General features: G+C 46.5%; 1 protein-coding gene across 17 annotated transcripts in view; it reads left to right on the top strand.

Annotated features, from left to right (window-relative positions):
* The window catches only part of DGKI (diacylglycerol kinase iota), a 427,669-nt gene that overhangs the window by 215,710 nt on the left and 192,157 nt on the right, over positions 1-19,802 (top strand). For 12 of the 17 annotated variants that reach the window (XR_008307859.1, XR_008307858.1, XM_053252327.1 and 9 more), the window contains 7 exons: positions 796-867; positions 3,445-3,561; positions 9,577-9,672; positions 9,979-10,053; positions 12,526-12,621; positions 14,730-14,812; positions 18,467-18,527. Coding sequence is in view for 15 of the 17 variants with exons in the window: in XM_053252327.1 (XP_053108302.1) it covers positions 796-867; positions 3,445-3,561; positions 9,577-9,672; positions 9,979-10,053; positions 12,526-12,621; positions 14,730-14,812; positions 18,467-18,527 (600 nt within the window). In the remaining 2 variants the exon portion in view is untranslated. The remainder of the gene's footprint in view (positions 1-795; positions 868-3,444; positions 3,562-9,576; positions 9,673-9,978; positions 10,054-12,525; positions 12,622-14,729; positions 14,813-18,466; positions 18,528-19,802) is intronic. The other 5 variants (XM_053252318.1, XM_053252321.1, XM_053252316.1 and 2 more) reach the window with 4 other exon arrangements.

Genomic DNA, 19,802 nt, shown 5'->3' on the forward strand with positions numbered 1-19,802 from the left:
CGCTGGCTTAAGATGCCCACCATTGCATGATCTGGACATTGTGGAAAGCTGTGGTTTAACAAATCAGGAAATTTTCAATTTTTTGAGGTACTCAAGGGAAAGGAGAAAGGGAGGAGGGAACACATGGAGGCTGTTCCAAAACTGGGCTAGGAAAGCCAAGCCTAGTCTTGGCTGATCGTAAGAACCGCCAAGAGCTCCTGGCAGTGGCACAGCAGCAAACTCGCCAAAGAAGCCTGCCTCTTAGTAAGGGTTCAGCAAGTGCACCCTTCACCCATGCTAAATGATCGTGTGTTGGTGACTCTGACACAGCTGCAGCCTCCCGGCCAGTACCAGGGAATTCCGCATAATGCACTGCACACATGCACAGTGCATTATGGGATTTCCAGGGGCTGGGATGACGCATCCTGGCCCCTGCCCTCTGCGCTGCTGGGGAACGTCAGTGTCTGTCTGGGTGGGTGATCTGCCTGCCCAGCACCGACCGAGGGATTGTCTGCGGGGGAGGCAAGTGTTAGAAGCCTTCCTCCCTGCTCTCCCACAAGCCCTTTCTCACTGATCGTGAGAAAGGGCTCATGGACAGACACATCAGTTGATTTTCAGTTAAGCAAACTCTGGTTTGTTGGATCAACTGAACTGGGTCTATGAAGACAGTCACCAAAGACAGAAGTACAGACACATTTCAAAGACAGAAGATAAACACCAAATAGATGGGGAAATTTATTTATTTTTTGCCATGTGGATGTTATAGAAGGCAGATTAATTAACACTTTTCTCCCCATACATTTCTTTCCATCACAGGGGTTTCAGCAAAAATTCTCCTTTCACAGTAAAGAGATTGTGGCAATCAGCTGCTCATGGTGCAAGCAGGCGGTAAGTGACTTCTGCCCACACGACTGTGCAAATGATTGTGTGACCTTTTCAACAGCATGGCTTGGATTGTTCATCTTTGGGAAAAAGACAATTCTAATCAGTTTCGATCCTGTGTGGAGGATCTACTCTGCTTATTTGTTTGTTTTCCACTCCTCTCCCTAAATGCTACGTATCTGTCTGGGAGAGGCCTTAATTCAGGATTTAGGTACTTTTTTGGAGAAGGAAAAAAGGATGTGGAATTCCCATCACCTTCCTCCAAGCATCCTGAAGAGAAAGAGAAAGAGAGAGAGAGAGAGAGAGAGAGGCCCCCCTTTTTCTAATGGTACACCTGTTTCCTTTGTCATCTCATAAGAGGAATGGTTAGTGATGTTGGGGATATGACTCCAATATCAACTCTTACTCCAACATCGGCTTTTACCCCATAACTCTTTTTAACCACTAGGGACATAGTAGAGGTGGAGAATGTAGGACTGCCTCTTGTTTTCTCTTGTTTCTGCCTCTCTGCTCTAAGTGTCTTCTGACTGGCAGACTGATTCTCCAAGGACACTCCCTTCTTCTGTGCTCTCTCTGTTCTTCTTTCTTCCACCTTGAGGTAGTTAGTACAAGATGCAGGCTTTTCTATCTAAGTTCGTAACCTCTTAAAATAAACCTTTACTTGTTTTTAGCCCTTGAGCAGTGGTCTCCGGATCTCCTCTGTGAGCTCTGTTCTCATAAAACTGAGGTTCTCTCTGCTAAATAAGGCTTTGATTGAAAATCCCCCCTACAAGTGAAACAGCTGCCTGAGCCCTGTGGGGCCTGAGATGAAGATGAATGTTGTCAAACAGGCTGGGGTTCAGTCTTCAGTGTGGACAGACAAGGATCCAGAGAGCCAGAGGTAGAGGGTGTGGTCAAAAGCAGGCTAGTAGTAGTCTGGTTCTGGGGCAAGGCTATTAGAGATCAGAAGGCCAGGGGCTTATGATGTGGGTGAGGAAAGGCTGGTGGTAAGATTTCAGAGCAGGTAAGCAAAGGAGCATAGGAACAGTGGAAGCTGCCTTATACTGAGTCAGACCATTGGTCCATCTTACTTAATATTATCTACACTGACTGGCAGAGGCTCTCCAAGGTTTCAAGCAGGAGTCTCTCTCAGTCCTACTTGGAGATGGTGGAGAATGAACTTGGGACCTTCTGCATCCAAGCAGTTGCTCTACCACTGGGCAACATCTCCTTCTCCTAAAGGGAGTATCTTACAGCAGACTGTGCGCACATGCAGTCACCCATCTAAAAGCAAACCAAGGTGAACTCTGCTTAGCGAAGAGGACAATTGATGCTTGATACCACAAGGCCAGCTCTCCAGTGGTCTGTTTAGCCCCTTCTCACAGAGGCGAGAGTTCTACCCCAGCCAAGGAGTGTTCTCATATAAGTCAGAAGGAACCCAATTGGCTCTCCAGTTCCCCTGAGTCTTTGGGGGCTGACGGAAGTTTCCCTTCCCACTGCTGATGGTGGGGAGGGAGGTGCTATGCTATGGCAAAACACCTTTTCCTCCTTTGCAGTTGGGGAAATAGGAGTTGCTTTTGGGGCTATACTGGTTGATGACAGCTGAACACCCTCTGCCTCCCTAAATGCAGGCCTTTTGGAGGCTCTGTCCTGTTCTTATTTTATCTGGGATGGTCCATTTGGGCTGTCTACATTTGGGGGGGGGAGTGGTGCAGAAAGTAGTCTGTGGTGCTTCTCAGATGCTTCACTTTCAGAGGGCTGAAAAGAGAAAAACAAGACTGAAGTACAGTATGAAGTCATTCACACAATCAAAAACTGTGTTCTACCCAGGTTTGGGAGCTGTGTACACTGTGGGGCTATTCTCACAATCAGCAAAAATTGGGCTAGGAGAGCCTAGCCCGATTTTTGCTGATCGTGTAAACCACCAGGCTCACAGGCGAGCCCGGTGGCTTACAGGTGGCTAGCCCGCTTTTGTAGCCCTCCCCTTAGCCCAGGTTTGCGGACTGAGCACTCCGCAAACTCAGGCTTCCTAATCGTGAGTAGCTGCGGCGTGGATACTCACGAGGAGACCCGCAGAGGGGAGGCAAAAAGCCGCCTCCCGGCTCTGGGGGTCTCGCCAGCATGCCCTGTGTGCTCGCGGAGGCCACGCTGGAGCTTCCGGGGGGCAATCGGCCCCCGCTCCCCCCAGCCCCTGCCGGTGGCCGATCCTGCCGCCCAGGGCTCCCGCTGTAATCATCTGCGGGGAGAGCGGGCTTAGACCGCTCTCCCCACGTACTCACAAAAACCGGGTCTCACTGATCGTGAGACACGGCTCTCTCAATTTTTGGTTGTGTGGAAGCAAGATAGGAGGAAAACCTGGGTAGATGAGATTGTGTGGAAGCAAGGTAGGAGGAAAAACTACCCAGTTTTTCCTCTTACCTTGCTTTCACACAACCAAAAATTTGGGAGCACACACAGCTCCCAAACCTGGGTAGAACACTGTTTTTGATTGTGTGAATGGCCTCTCTGTCCTTTACTAACCCCTAGTGATTTTTGTTCTCTCTCTCACCTTTTGTCTCCTCTGCTCCCTCTGTCTCACTGATCTCTCTGTCTTCCTTCCTCAAGTTTCACAATAAAGTCACCTGCTTCATGCTGCAGCACATTGAGGAGCCATGTTCCTTAGGGGCACATGCGGCTGTCATTGTCCCGCCCACCTGGATCATTAAGGTGAAGAAACCTCAGGTAACTGCATGCCCATGTCTGTTTTGACACTGCCGGTCGGCTTCAGAAAGGCATGCTTCACTTCCCTGCTTCACAGACTCACCACTGGCTGCACCAAGAACCGTTACAAGCCATTGCCCTGCTTTTCCACTTACGGTGAAGGATTACTTGACGATGCTGCACAGGATTGTGGAGAACCTCAGGAGTTATCAGAAGCAGTCATTATCCCATTCTCATGTTCCTGTGAGAGGGCTTGAGGACGGGTGGTGGGGAAGGCTGCAGAAGCTGACCTTCCCCACAGACGATCCTGCTTCTGCTTCTGGGTGTGCTTGTGCCCTTAACCTTGGCTTCTTGGGCAGGCTTCTTTGGCAGGTTTGCCACCGAGGCACTGCCGGGATCCACGTGGATCCCGGCGGTTCCTTTGCCGCAGTGTAACCTAGGCTGGGTGTCCCTAGCCCGGGTTAGGCTGCACGTGCGGAGAGCCTCGTGGTATGATTGTTTTCAAGGTGAATAGTTAGAATGCTGCTCAGGAGAGTAAGAGGAGAGATGAAGGTTGCCAGACTGCAATTTGAAGACCCTGCTTAGACTTTTCAAGCAGGGGTTCTCAAACTCGGGTCCCCAGATGTTGTTGGCCTACAATTCCCATCATCCCTAGCCAAGGCCATTGTGGCTGGGGATGATGGGATTTGTAGTCCAATAGCAGGCTGGTTCACATGCTTGTTAGAGCATGGCAAATGCCCTCCCTCAGCTTGGAAGCTGTGCACGCTCCTGTTGTCCAATCGTCCGTGAGTAAAAAGCAAAGTAGGAGGAGTGGGAGGAATTGACCAAATGCTGAGCAGCAGCTGGGCTGGTGGCAGTGTTCCCTCTAACAGGCATTCCCAGATGTTGTTGGCTACAACTCCCAGGAGTCCCAGCATCCCCAGCTGCAATGGCCTTTGGCTGGGGATTATGGGAGTTGTAGTCAAAACCATCTGGGAATCCCTGTTAGAGGGAACACTGGCTGGAGGCCTTTTTGATCGGCCTTGTTAAAGAACTGGCTACAGCTACAGAGAGGAGAGCTGGTCTTGTGGTAGCAAGCATGACTTGTCCCCATAACTAAGCAGGGTCTGCCCTGGTTGCATATGAAAGGGAGACTAGAAGTGTGAGTGCTGTAAGATATTCCCCACAGGGGATGGAGCCACTCTGGGAAGAGCAGAAGGTTTAAGGTTCCCTCCCTGGCATCTCCAAGATAGGGCTAAGAGAGATTCCTGCCTAGCCTGATTTTGCCTGATCATGGGAATAGCCTCAATGTAGACAATACTGAGCTAGTTGGACCAATGGCCAGCGCAATAGGTGGCAGCTTCATAGGCTCATCAAGAACATCCATTGCTCAGTGGCAGAGCTTCTGCTTTGCATGCAGGAGACCCCAGGTTCAAGCCCTTGCATCTCCATGTTGGGCTGGGAGAGACTCCTGCCTGAAGCCTTGGAGGGGCTACTGGCAGTCTGCTTAGACAGTACAGAGTTAGGTGGACCAATGGTCTGACTCAGTATAGGGCAGCTTCCTATATTCCTACAGCATTTATCTGAGGAGAGTAACACTCTACTCACGGAAATATCATTGCCATGATGTGTAGTGCTGGCGACCCCTAGTGTTCTGATCTTGGCGGGGATCCTTCCACAAGTACAGTATCCGTCTCTTCAGACAAGTCCTGTCGGTCTGGAGAGTGGCTGGGGGTGAGTTTAGCATGTGCCACAGTGAAGGTGGTACTCCCATCCATACCCTTATGGACACTATAGCCCTCTTCAGATGTTACTCATCCAAGCACTGTTCATGGCTACAGAGCTGAAAGTGGGAAGGAAGTCCTGCCATCGCTCTGTCAGTCCCCTGCCCCCCCCCCCGGACCTCACTGCTCATAGTTACAAAGGCCTGTGTGTGAAAAGGGAACATAGGAACATAGGACACTGCCATATACTGAGTCAGACCATTGGTCTATCTAGCTCAGTATTGTCTTCACAGACTGGCAGCGGCTTCTCCAAGGTTGCAGGCAGGAATCTCTCTCAGCCCTATTTTGGAGAAGCCAGGGAGGGAACTTGGAACCTTCTACTCTTCCCAGAGCAGCTCCATCCCCTGAGGGGAACATCTTGCAGTGCTCACACTTCTAGTCTCCCATTCAGATGCAACCAGGGAGGACCCTGCTTAGCTAAGGGGACAAGCCATGCTAGCTACCACAAGACCAGCTCTCCTCTCCACAATAGGGCACATCCACAAAAGGGATGTGCTCTTTTGTGATGCCCGAGGCTCTCTTTTTCTTTTTTCCTTTATTGTAATAAGGCTACAATATATAGAAATAATCAAGGATGACAATGATACATGTAAATACTGGATAACTAAAAAGAAAAAAGGAGGGGGGGGGAATCCTTTAATGCAGTTTAACATAATAACATAGAACCAACAGGGTGTTGTTGTTTTTAAACCCACCTTCTTCAAGAATATTTGACTTATATTTCAAAGCATAAATAGTTCATTAAAGTCCAATGAAATTGCTAAGAATTCCTCTTCTTTACCTTGCTGGTGGGGGACCCCCCCCCCAAGTTCAGATGTTGAGAAAGAACAGATATCAGTAATCCAAAGTTCCAATTCAGGACTAAATGTGTCTTTTCAGTGTTGTATTATAATCCTTTTGGCAACACCCCAAAAGAAGCAGCAGCCATCACCATTACTTTGCTTCCCTTTCAGTGCTGTAACTGTGAACAGTGCTTGGGGGAATAACTGCCCAGAGCCTTTGGATAGGGCGGTGTTAAAGTGTAATACAGAATTAATTTTTAAAGTGGTAACTAGTTAACCTGACTTGAAGAGCAACCGTGCCTCTGGCAAGGTCTGCGTAACTTAAAGAAGCAAAGTTCTTCTCTGAAATGTCCTGAGCTTTATCATCTAGGAGATCTTATGAAACATTGCTTGCTGAGAGGTTTAAAGTATGTGTTTCACCTAGGTTCACAGGTACACTTGTGCTACAGAAGGGGGTTAGGAGAACAGGGTGTAGAGGTGGATAAGTTTGAGACTCACTTCTCATGGTATGTTTAGAAAGTAATATCTGGCTAGGCCTTTATTTTTGTTGGTTTCAGTTGTAAACAAAATTGCTTTAAAGTCAAACTCTTGAACTGGACTTTGTGATGGCAATAGTTTGTCTTTGGGGCATTAGTGTTTTAAAAAAATCCTAAATCGTATCCATTAAATGTTCTGTACAGTTTACTTAAACTGTTGACTTAAGCTGAAGTCAGTGCTGACTATTTCTCAGGGCTGAGCATTTCTCAGGGAGAAAGTCAGTGCTGAGTATTTCTGCCCCAGAAGTCATCTATGGTACACTGAATTTCTAAGTGCCATAATACTGCTGAGCGTGGCCTCACTATGATGCTGCCGTTCCAACAGCTGGTTTTGGCATTCTTGGTTTCTGTCTCCACTTGGCTGTTCACATCGATTACTGCTCTGGAAATGTCAGTGCAAGGCTGTAGGCAGCTGTAGACCGAGTCAAGGCCAAGAGTTAGGAGGCAGGACTTACAGTCGAGATGCTTGCTGCCCAGAGGAAGTTCCAGCCAGTCCTGTAAGACTTTATAGGCCTTCCTGGCCAGGGGGAGCCAATGACTGGCCAGTCATACTCTGGAATAACGCCAGTCATCCAGGCCAGGGGGAGCCAGTGACTGCCTTGGATGACTGGAGTTGTTCCAGAGTTTGGCAACACTTCATTGCCCAGACCATGCTCCAACTGGTAGCCTTGGTAACTCACTAAACGGAACAGCAGTACATAGATCGGTAGGTTCCCCACGGTAGGTTCCCCATTGGTTCCCCACAAGAAATGCTTTGCAGTGACTAGAGAAGTCACTGCTAAATGAGCAAAGAGACATCTTTAAAAGCGGTGATTCTCTTATATTTAGCAGAGGGAGAGCAATTGGCCCTATCCAGCACCAGTGCAGCGTCCCTCCAGTGGTGGTTGCTGGTGTCAACCTTATCTTTCTTTTTAGATTGTGAGCCCTTTGGGGACAGGAGACCATTTTATTTATGTATTATTTATTTTTCTATGTAAAGCGCTTTGAGAATTTTGTTGGAGAGCGGTATATAAATATTCATAGTATCGTAGTAGGGAAGGACTTCACAACCTTGGCCCTCCAGCTGTTGTTGCATTCTAGCTCCCATCATCCCCAGCAGCAATGGCCAATAGTCAGGGATGATGGGAGTTGTAGTCCGGAATCTGAAGGAGGGGCAAAGTTGTGGACTAGAGCATAAAGAACCTGTCCATAACCATTCGTCTTCTAGTCACTTCCAAGTTAGGAAACTGTAGTATGCTTTATGTGGGGGCTATCATTGAAGATTACCCAGAAGATTCACTTGGTTCAGAAAGTGGCTGACATGGTTCTGACTGGAGCCAGTAGATCAGATTATACTTCAGGGATCCTTACCAGCTATGCTGCTTACCAATTTGCTTCCAGACTCATTTCAAGGTGCTGGTTTTGACCTTCAGTGCCCTTAATGGCCTGGGGTCAGAATATATCTTAAAAAACTGCCTCCCCATACGAGTCCACAAGAGAACTTCATTCCATCTCTGAGGTCCGTTTTTCCTCTATCCACCTGCAGATGAGAAGCTGTTCCAGATTCCTGTGCCAAAGTGGTCACCTCTAGAGCTCACCTGGGCACTTTCCAGATTACCTGCTAGAACTGTCTTAAAATGCTTTGACTTGGTAGGATTGAATTGAAAATGATTCTCAGAATCTACAACGGAAAATACAGCTACTTTTTTGCAATGGGCATACGTTGTTATAGCATTCAATCGCAGCAATAAAATCTGAAACAAGTCTTCTGAAATGTGAATGGCTCTCTGCTGACAGCATAGGGACTGTGGTGTCCCAACACAGGAAGTACGGAAGCACACCTAGCAGATACGTTGTAGGGGTTAATCTGGAAAGCACCCTGGCATACATCCAGCAACAGGTGGTCACTAGAGGTGTCCTTTTCAGTACCTAGAATCTGGAAAAGCTTAATAACTTTTTTGGTAGAAAGGTAGGACAGTACTAGGAATAGATACAATAAATGCTTTGAGTGCACAGGTAGTGGATACGGCCTGGGAGGTATCATGGGCATGCTGATTATTTGAACATACAAATGTTGGAATGAATTTCACACTGATTCAGCTTGAAGTGGATATATCATGGTATGTTTCTGACGGGGACATTAAGTGTTGAAATTGATATGGAGACTGCATCAAGGCTCTAGATATGAGTCATCAGTAGCTGCACTAGGTCAGAGTTGGGCAGACTTCAGCTTTTCACGCAATGCTGGTGCCAGGATGTGGAAGGCCCTGGCGCGACGTCTTGTGCTGGCCCCCTGATGATGCATCCTCCCATGTGCTCCCCAAGCTCACTGGCAAATGGATAGGGGGATTTGGCAGCAGTGGCAGATGGATGGGTGGTGGCTCCTCCCACTCCCCTCACTATGGAGTATGGGAGAAAGAGGAGGAGCTTCTTCCACTGTACTCTCCTACTTGTTGAGCAGGAAGAGCTGGTTCATTGGTGACAGCTCCTCCTCTTCTTCTCACTCATTTGCTGAGAGACCCTATGTCATTGCTGGGATTTTGGGAGGGGTGGAAGGAAGCAGCAATGGCCATGAATAAGATCCATCTTATTTATTTATTATTTCTCTGTGTAGACTGCCCTGAGCCATTTTTGGAAGGGCGGTATAGAAATCTAATAAATACATAATAAATAAATAAATAAATAAATGAGTAAACTCTTTGATGAGTGCACCTGTTTGATACATGTGTTTGCAAACATATATGTCACATTCACATGTTACATTTTAGGTGACCACTTAAAAATTGTAATATATGAAGGTGCTCTGTAAATTCATTTAATAACTTGATGTTCAGAAAGTTGCCTTTGATTTTTTGCATGCCAGCTTAGCGATGAGGGCATGCATTGTTTGGACTCATGCCATTCGCTTAATCAAAACTAAAAAGTCCCATAAGGCATAGCTCGTTTTATCTTCTTCTCCTTAACCTTTTTATGTAGGTGGTCTCCACATCAGGAGACGAACCTGATTGGGCAGGAGACTGGAGCCCCGGAAGGAAAACGGGCGTCTCCTACCTGAATTGGGAGGGTTGGCAGGTACAAAATGTGCTGTTATGTGAGTCTATGGGAGCATTTAGCTTTCTTCTCCCTCACAACGTTGGAAAGTCTCCAGTTCTGAAAGTACCAGTCTGGTCTCAGTGTGTGGCTTTCTCCATCACTGGTGGTGTGAAAGCGTAAAGCATGAGACGCATGTCTTTTCAACTCACGCATGTGTGCCAGGTGCTGTATCATTCTCCAAAGGTACTGTCACAGAGGTGTTTCTCATAGGAGTGACTTCCCTTTTGGTTTATTCTTTTCATATATTCTTCCTCTCTTCTCCCTCACTTTTTTCTAAAAATACAGAATTCTCTGAAAAATTCAACCAGGAGGAAGAAGAGGACGTCTTTTAAAAGAAAAGTCAGCAAAAGAGGCAATGAGGTAAATGTTAATGAAGGTGCTCCTAAGCTTGTTCTTGAACATCTCCTGAAGTTCAAGAGGCCATCTTCTGAGAGCCTCTGTATACTACAAAGAGTTAACTATTGTTTGGCCCCATTCAGACCTAACACGGAACTGCGGGTCCAATGGACACATGGTTCCGCGGCTCCCCTCCCCTCCACATTTGGACATTGCTCCCCAGTCTTCCAACCGCATTTGGGTGTTGGGGAGAACTGCCTCTCTTCAGTCAGTGAGACTGCAGAGAGGTGGGGGAACTGGCTGTGTGGGCTTCCTTCTTTAATGGACAGCTCGCACAACCAGTCAGGCTGGAGTGAGGGAGGAGCTTCTTTCCTCAACCCCAGTTCCATGGAGCCAAAACTGTGGTGCCAGCATTTGCATGTAATGATGGCACTGCAGAAATTGAGTTTGGGGAGGGAAACTGGGAGTTCCTTTCCACCACAAACTCAATTTCCCCAAATTTGGACATGTAGGTTAGGAAATCAGAGGTGAAAGGACCTCCAGTTTCCTGTTATATCTGAATTCAGCACTTATCTATTTCCAAAAGAGCTGAAATTTTATGATCCTGATAAATGGAGCACTTGAAGGTAAGATGGAGGTACTGGCACCCAAAGATATGTCAATTTCACAAAAATCTGAAGAAGGAAAAAATGGGGCAAAATCTCCCCCCAGACTGCCCCAATGTAACATAATGTAGCAGAATGTTCATGGACTCAGAGGGCAGTTAACAGACAACCAAGTGTGTGGAGCTAATGGAACTTGAGATGGGGAGAAGGGAAGGGGAGCTTGAACAAAAGTGGTGGGACATTTCTCAGCTTGAAGTAGACTCCCTCGAGACAGTCATGGTACCATTTGTTGTATTTTAACAGTCTGTGTGGAGGAACATTAGAAAGAAGAAAGACCATGACAAAAAGATGACTGTAATGTTAGCCAATGTCACCATTTGCCAGTCAAGGGTTGGTATATGCATGTGTCTGTGGGGGGGGACAAGGAGTGGCAGGGATGGATAAAAGAAATTGATTAAGCAAGGAGACGACATCCCTATCTGGACGACAGCACTATTCAGATTTTTTAAAAAAACCACACACACCAAACTTGCTGAATACTTTTTCATCAACTAAAAAGGGGGTCTGCAAGGCCCAACCCTGCATGTCGCTCACCCTGGCTCTGAGGTGCTCGCAATTAAAGCTGTGTGCATCTGAAGAGACAAACACTGTGATTGTGATGGTGGGTGCTTCCGTGATCTGCTAGCCTGATTTTGATTTCTCCTTCGGGTGGGGGGAGCCCTGAAATAGACTTTGAATTTTGGATTTCCAGCCCTAGTCAGAACTATGTCAGCAAGTGCAAGTTCTGTTCATCTTCCTTGTAGGGATGTGCAAACAGGTTCAACATCAAATGTGTTCAACGTTGAACCGATTCAGTTGAACCATTTGGGGGTCGAACCAAACCATCCCATTTGGTCCGACCCCAGACCAAACACCTCTTGACTGTTCGGTTGGTTTGCGAATTTATTTATTATTTTATTTTATTTTTTACTTACCCCCTCTGGGGGATTGTTGGAGTTGGGGGGGTGGTGTCCACAGAGGTTCCCCCTCCCCCTGCAAACCTCCCTTGATGCCCATACCAGGGCCTTCTCTATCTGGCACGGTGGCCATTTTGGAGACCACCATGCCTGCGCAATTGGCCTCTATGTGACCCGTGCCACAAAGCAAACTGGAGGGGGGGTTTGAGGGGGTACCGGACTGAACTGGCCTGGTCTGGGTCTTGTCCAGACTCGAACCGGACTGGACTAGCCAGTTCCGTGCACACCCCTACTTCCTTGACATAAATATGCTATCAAATATGTACATGTACTGGGTAGTAATTTTCCCCCATGAGATCCAGTTCTTGTGAAATTACATGAATATTGCTTTTGTTTGCGTTCTCAACCATCTTTGCAGGACACTGTTAAATGCTTGACATTTCACACACACAGGAGTTCTATTATAGAGAAAGATGGAGTCTAAATGTGGCATTTATTATCTCTCATTGATATTCTCAGCAAGGAGTTTATTGATTTTTTGGGGCAGGGGATGTTCAGTATTATCAGTCTGTCTGCTCTCATGATCATTTAGTTCTTTTTCTATATAAGAAATCTTTTCGGTGTTTCTGGTTGGTGGTTTTATAGCTCTAATTCTCGGTTGCCTTCTCGGTTGCCACCACGAGACCCTGAAATGCATTTCCTGCTGAAATAAGAGCCACCCCATCTCTGACAACGTCAAAAAAGTACCTAAAGACACCCAAACTTTTTAACTGGACTTGTGGTTTTAAATTGTTCTAATATTTTAATTTCTCTTTGAATTTGTTTTATGTTGCTGTAAACCACCCAGAGACAGAAGTTTGGGGCAGTGTACAAACATAATTAATTAATTAAAGTGTATTCCAGCTCCTTCTGTTGTGTGTTTTTTTTCCTTTTAGGAGAACAAAGGCCGACCATTTGTGATAAAGCCTATCTCTTCCCCACTCATGAAACCATTGCTTGTATTTGTGAATCCAAAAAGTGGAGGGAATCAGGTAAGCATGGAACACTGAACATACTGGCAGTTTCTGTTCCGTTTGAATCAAAGGAGTGGATCTTGAATTAAAGATTCAGAAAAAGAGACCAATGTCTGTAACTTTCACGAATGCCATTCTTCAACATTATAGAATTGAGGGTGAATGAAAAGGTATTACAATGAGGCAGAGAAGCGAGCCTCACGATCACGTAAGGTGGCTACCCTGTGTTGCAGGGAGGAAGCCCAAAAGTGCATACCTCCCCGCAGATGATCGGCACCTTCTCCCTGGGTGGGTGGTTCGCGGTGGCTTTGCTCCACCTCCCAGAACCCCAGTAATGTACTGCGCAAGTGGGTGGTGCATTCCTGGGGTCCCCTTCCCCTCTCCCTGAGTGTGCCCGCTGCAGCTGCAAGCAGCCGTGGCAGACACACGATCCATAAACCCATTTTGGGGGCATACTCATGCCCCAAACTTGGGTTAAGTGGTGGACTTCATAAGTAGGCTTGCCGCCGAGATGCTTCTGGGAGCCACATGGCTCCAATTGCTGCACACGAACAGCAGAAACAGGGCTGGGCTCCCTTAGCCCAGTTTCTGCTGCTCGTGAGAATTGCTTTAGAGAATGTTGGAAATAAGAGTGGGAGAAGAAGTTGGTTGATAACAATTAAAGGGAGTGAGAAGGACGAGGAGAAGATGCTTAAAGGGAGTCAGCTGAAGAGAAGAAGGCGAAGAGAAGGGGAAGCTAGGGAGAGAAGGAACTTAAGAGGAAAAGCTAAAGAGAAGGTGTTGAAGAGAACAACACCTGAGAGAAAAGACACAGAAGGAAAGAAAATGGATAGACAAGACATCAAAAATGAGATGAACACAACGTCATCTGAAAGACTGAAATGACTGTGACAGAAATGGCCATTTATGGCAATAGTTAACAGACACTGTGCAGTGTAAGCAACAGTGGTTTGGGAGTTGGGTCATTTGTTCTTAAGCAAATTTCATAATGTCCAGAGACCTGAGAGAGAAGAGCAAGAAAAAGGAGAGAAGAAAGTGGGCAGATAAGATATCTGAAAGAAGAGGAGGAGTGAATGTGGGCAGCAGGACTACTAGACTGAAAGAAAATTTCTGGGACTGACTGGTATCCTGCTAATGAATGATAACTAACACTGTTGCCACACAAACAGCGGTTTGCTGCTGGGTTCCGTTGTGATTTTTGTTATTCGTTGTTCTATTGTTAACAAATTGGTTGTCCTAATTTTTAGAGGGCTCAGGCAGCGGGGGTGTGTGTGTGTTCTTTATTGACCCCAGCAACAGCGGAAGTGCACAGGTGAGGGAGCACTGCTAATTAATGCTCTCTGGAGACATGGAGTTAAAGTTCCAAATAAAGTAGTTTATGTAGGAAATCCATCAGAGATAGACTAAGATTTATAATGCCTCATGGCTACTACATACAAGAAGAAGGAAGGGAGAAGAAGGGAGTCTGTCTCTCAGGTGAGATAATTAAACCTGAGACTATCAGTTTAACAAAGGAAATCAGAGTGGAGAAAGCAGGGTCAGAGGGGGAATGCCGTTACTGGCAATCTCTACTCCTAATGCTCCTAGTGGCCAATAGGGTTGCTGGTGCTAAGAGTCAATGCCATCAGGAGCCTCATCTCCCACGCTTATCATGTTTAATCCATAAGAGCAAGAAATATTGGCTGTCATCCTGACTAAATTACTCAATTGTACTATCCAGGAATTACTTTAAAGGATTACTACATTTCAATCGGACTTCCTCTAGTAAATTAAGTCAGGCTGTCAGCCATTTTCCCAATTAATTAGCTTCAAGAAGTTGCCAATCTGCTTTTTCTCATCCATAGGTGAAATTTTGTTGTGCATTACAGAGACTTCTATGATGCAGAATGGAGCATTTTCTTATGCGCTTAAATGACAGAATTACAAATTCTTTTTTCTAGTGCAGTGATTTTTCATTTATATTTCTTGTAATTTTATGGCAGATAAATAGAGGCAGAGATTTAAGAACTGCCCTGAGCCATTTTTGGAAGGGCGGTATAGAAATTGAATAAACAACAACAACAACAACAACAACAGTGCTGCAGAGAAGTTGACATTTTCCTTCCTCTCTCCCTCTCTTTTTGCAGGGTACTAAGGTTCTCCAGATGTTTATGTGGTACTTGAATCCACGCCAGGTTTTTGACCTCTCTCAGGAAGGGCCAAGAGATGCGTAAGTTCAGAGGTGTTTAACATGACTAACAATATCTTGGTCTTAGGTATGGGCATGGCATGTTGGGTATTTGAGGCAATTTGAGAGAGGGAGGCTGGAATCCTTGCTCTATTTACTTGTCTCATAAGGTATTCCTGATCTTTATATGTTTCTACCTGTGAGACAGAGGCAGCTGGGGAGGACATTGCTAGGGGTGGCAGCAAGAGGTACCTTTAAAAGTCATTACTGTCATTACTACTCACAACTGGAAGCCACACCGTGAGGAGCGATGCCCTGCCAGGCATCCCATGTGGAGGCTGCCCACCCTTGGAACTCATTTGGCCTCTGAGCATGCACAGCATCCATTTGTGTGGTCAGCATGGTGCTGCTGACTACGCAAATGGCTGCTGCGCATGTGCAGAGGCCAAATGCGTGGCAGTTTCCCTGTGTGAGTGGTATCAACAGTAATGGCTTTTAAAAGTATCTCTCACTGCCCCCCCCACCCCAGTACTGCCCTCACTGGCCACCTCTGTTGTGAGATGCTAAGACTTATGCTGAACTTTAGGCTCCAACACAGAATTCTGGGGTTTAACTGAAGACAAATTTGGGGTGGCATTTTAAACTAGCTATCATACTTCTGTAATAGTCCCTTGCAGTGATGGGGCCATTTGATTTCAATATGCCTATTGTTATCCTTTGAAATGCTTACCTTTGAGTGTTTCAAAAGCACTCAACTTTTTAGGAGCTTTTGAGGCTATTCACACAATTGCAGAAAATCGGGCTAGCCTCCGCTAGCCTGATTTTCTGCAATTGTGTGAAACATCGGGCTCGGCTGCGAGGCCAGTGGTTCTAGAGCACGGGTAACCGACTCAACTACCCCTCTCCTAAAACTGGGTTTGTGGAGCAAGCGCTCTGCAAACCTGGTTTTCAAGATTGTAAGTAGCTGCGGTGCCGCTCGGTGCCATGGCTACTCACGAGGAGGCCCCTGGAGGGAGGCGAAAAGCTGCCTCCCAGCTCCGGGGGTCTCGCCAGTATGCCCTGTGCGCTTGCTCAGGGCATGCTGGAGCTTCCGGGGGGTGATCGGCCCCCGCTCAACCCAGCTCCTGCCGGCTCCATCACAGAGCCGGCAATCGTGTGGGCGGCTGATCCGGCCGCCCAGGGCTCCTGCTGTAATCGTCTGCGGAGAGAGTGGGCTTAGCCCGCTCTCCCCGCTCAGCTCACCAAACTGGTTCTCACTGATCGTGAGACCCGGCTCTTTGTGTGTGTGTGTTATGAGATCCGTAGTTAATTTGTGAAGATGTTGAGCATCTTAGGAAGACATCATTTGCAGGCCGTGCGTGACCTGTGGAAAGAGAACCTTGATCTGTGGAACACTCAAAGTTAGATTTTTGGAATCTTCCTTCCATGTGATAAAATTGGTCTTGTAGTTGATCATTTCAAAGAGTTATGCTAGACACTTTAAACCTAAACGGAACCTTCTTTCTTCTGCTAAGAAGTTTATCATGCATTAGAAAAGCTGAGATGCATATTATTTATGTATGTAAATATGGAATAAACATGAATTCCATGCAAAATGGATGATATATCAAAGAACTCTTACAAGAGGAAGATACCTAGTGTAAATTTTAGGGCATTTTTCTGTCTCTTGGTGAAGCCAAAGCTCTCACTGCCACAAGAGGGCACTCTTGGATAATTAATAGGTCTCCTTTTATGTGTTCTATTCCTAGCATATTTGATTCAGTGTGAACTATCCTGGATTTTCAAAAATATTTAGTATGTATGGAGGGGGGAGGGACAAATAGCATTGGCATAACCAAGAGGTTTGCTGGCAGGTATCATGCCATGTTTTGCAAAGTAACAAAGGCTCATGCTTGGGGTTTTTTGGCCACTACACCTCAGTCGTTTTTTACAACTTGTTTTTTTTCTGAGACAAACAGAAGAGAAGTCAAGTCTTATAACTGCTGTAAACTAAGCTGCTGTTTTATCTATCAGTTTATTTGAAAGATTTATATCCTGCCTTTGTGCCTTGTCACAGGCTTCCAGAGCAGCTGACAGTAAGGAAAATATACACAATAACCCTAATAAAATTATGTTAAAGGAAATGATGACTAATGAAGTCCTGTTGGGACAATGGTGGACAATGTCCACTCTGCAAGATGCTTCTGCAGCCACTAGGCCCATTCACACGTTATGTTCAACACTTGTACAATGAGTGTACAGTGTGCACAGGTACAGATCTGTACACAGGTTCAGCCATCCACATGTTATGCTGAACGCAGGTACAGAAGTACATTTAATAGCTGTACTATGCATCTGAAGGGCCTGTATCTAGGTTCACTTTTAAAATGAACACAGGTACAGTCTTTCACACAAACATCTGTGTGAGTGTACACTTGTGCAGCGTAATGTCTGTATGAGGTCACTGTGGCTGTTCAAACTGCTGCTTTGCAAAGGTTCTGTGGTAACTATGGAGGAGGTAGTTCTTTGCTCTGGAACTGTGCTACCTAGCAACCAGGGCCAGGTAACAATAGAAGTTTGGCTTCTAGGGAATGAGGCATCTCCTCACCTAGGCAGCTGGAAGCCGGATACTTTGTTGCTCCTGACTCCTAGAAACACCCTCCTTTAAAAAAAACACCCCATAACATATTGTTTAGAGAACAACCACCCTGCACAATGAGAGCAATCAGCTACCATTTCATGGACTGTGCTCTTGCCAGGGCTGTAGCTGCAGTGAAGCCTGTGGAGACCTGGTAGTTCCTTCTGGAATATTCTAGACCACCACCCCCCCACACTTCCCTAACTGTTCAGCTTTCATTAAGCAAGTCTCTCACCCTGTAACTTGTGGAGATACAAAGAAAAGTGTTTGCAGCAATACAGCTAAATAACTTTCAGTATATTGGGCTGCCTGATTTATGTTTCAGCTCTTTCACAATGATTCCCAACTCCTGCTTTCTGTCCCCTGCTACACACAATTTATTTGATTGTTTCGCTGCTGCCCAGTAGTGGTTTCAAGTTGTTCCACAACAGCCCTGTCATGACACCGCTAGGGCTGCCATTTAAGTATCACAGCATCCCCAAGCAAGTCCCTGCCATAGGCCGAGGGCTGCCCACCATGATGGCGAGTAATGTTTAAGAATACAGAACGATCCTGAAGCTGGCCATCCCTGCTCTAGATTATTTTATTTATTTTTACATTTATATCCTGCTCTTTCCCCAAGGAGCCCAGAGCTGTCTACATGTCTGTCTACATAGTTATGTTTATCTTCACGACAATCTTAAGAGGTAGGTTAGGCTGAGAGATAAGTGACTGGCCTGGAGTTATCAAGGGAGTTTCATGGCTGAATGGGGATTTGAACCCGGGTCTTCTCAGTCCTCCAACCTTCTAATCCTTCACAGATTTCACAGTCAAATATTACTAGGAAGCATTTCCCAGTGTCCACAGGCAAATATACTAGTAATTATTTTTATAGCAGTGATATAAAAATAAGCCTCCTCCTCCTTTTGCAAAGCACTCCTCCTGACAACAAGGACCCCACTGAATTGCCTAGGAGGGATGGGTGATTGTGGTTTACCATTAATTGGACCAAGATGAGATTGTCCATCGTTTATATATGTCATTCTGAACTCTTCCTGTTTCATGACATAATATTGTCCGCAACTTATTTCTTTTAATAGGCTTGAATTGTACAGAAAAATGCCAAATCTGCGAATTCTCGCCTGTGGTGGGGATGGAACAGTAAGTTGTTTAAGGTTGCACATGTTTGCTCTTAACAGCAGGCATGCCGAATTCTTGTAACCATGAGAATTCTCCCTACAGGTTAGTACCTGTAGGTTAGCTTCAGATATGGATGTTCATCCCTGGATGGCTGTGAGTGATTGGATGTGTGATTGGATGATGGTGGTTAGGACTTTTGTATTACCTCAGATTAGGGCTGGCCCATCCACTAGGCCAGGGATGGGGAACCTTGGCACTCCTGCAGATGTTGGCCTACAATTCCCATAATCCCTAGCTATTGGCCTCTGTGGCTGGGGATTATGGGAGTTGTAGTCCAAAAAACAGCTGGAGTGCCAAGGTTCCCCATCCCTGCACTAGGCGGTCACATAGGACACAAAGCAAGAAGGGGTGCTGATGGCCTGGTTCATGTGCTGCCCCTGTGCACAGGTGCATGCACTTCCCATCTGTCACCCGTCTGGCTGCCGCTTTCTTTCCCTGCTGCCTCTGCCTGCTGCTCTTGCCACTGCTGACTGCTTCTGGGCAGCGAGCCTGCCACAGCATGTTATAATCATGTTGTTACATTGTGCAGCAATATCATCATATTGCACTGCAGCAGCTGGCTGCCAGCGGTGGGTGGAGGTAATTAGGAGAGCAAGTGGGTGGCCGGGTGGTCAACAGAGAATGCCCACTGGGTGGGAGGTGCCTGCCCATGCAGGCCAAGGGGGCAGTGGTGCCCATGTGGGCGAAGGGGTTGGGGGCATGCCAAAGCCAGGCTTTGCCTGGGGTGCCACCAATCTTTGGGCCTCAGATGCCATGCTTTTTAGTGGAGTCCTCTCGCCCTGTTGGTACCCAGCATTACAGATATGAATAAGAAGACAAATATTTATATACCACTTTTCAACAAACTTCCCCCAAACAGTTTATATAGATACAAATTAATACATAAATAAAATGGCTCCCTGTCCCTCAAGGGCTCACAATCTGAAAAAGAAACATAAGGCAGGCACCAGCAACAGCCACTGGAAGGATGCTGTGCTGAGGATGGATAAGGCTAGTTTAGGGATGTGCACGAACTGACAGAGGGCCGATTCTATGGCGGGGGTGGGGTTACCTTTAAGGAGGGTGTTCTTACACCACCCCCACCACCCCCAACTGTGATTCCCCTGCCGGCGCTGTCTGCCAAAATCGCTGGCATGGGGCAGCGGTGTACCCTCTTGCCACCCCGGTCAGTGTCAGGCTCCAGAAGTGGCTGGTGCATGTGTGTCCGGAAAAGGAATTCCAAACCAGTTTGTGCAC

This window comes from Hemicordylus capensis, chromosome 5 (genome assembly GCF_027244095.1).
Source record: "Hemicordylus capensis ecotype Gifberg chromosome 5, rHemCap1.1.pri, whole genome shotgun sequence".
In the NCBI taxonomy this organism is placed as follows: Eukaryota; Metazoa; Chordata; class Lepidosauria; order Squamata; family Cordylidae; genus Hemicordylus; species Hemicordylus capensis.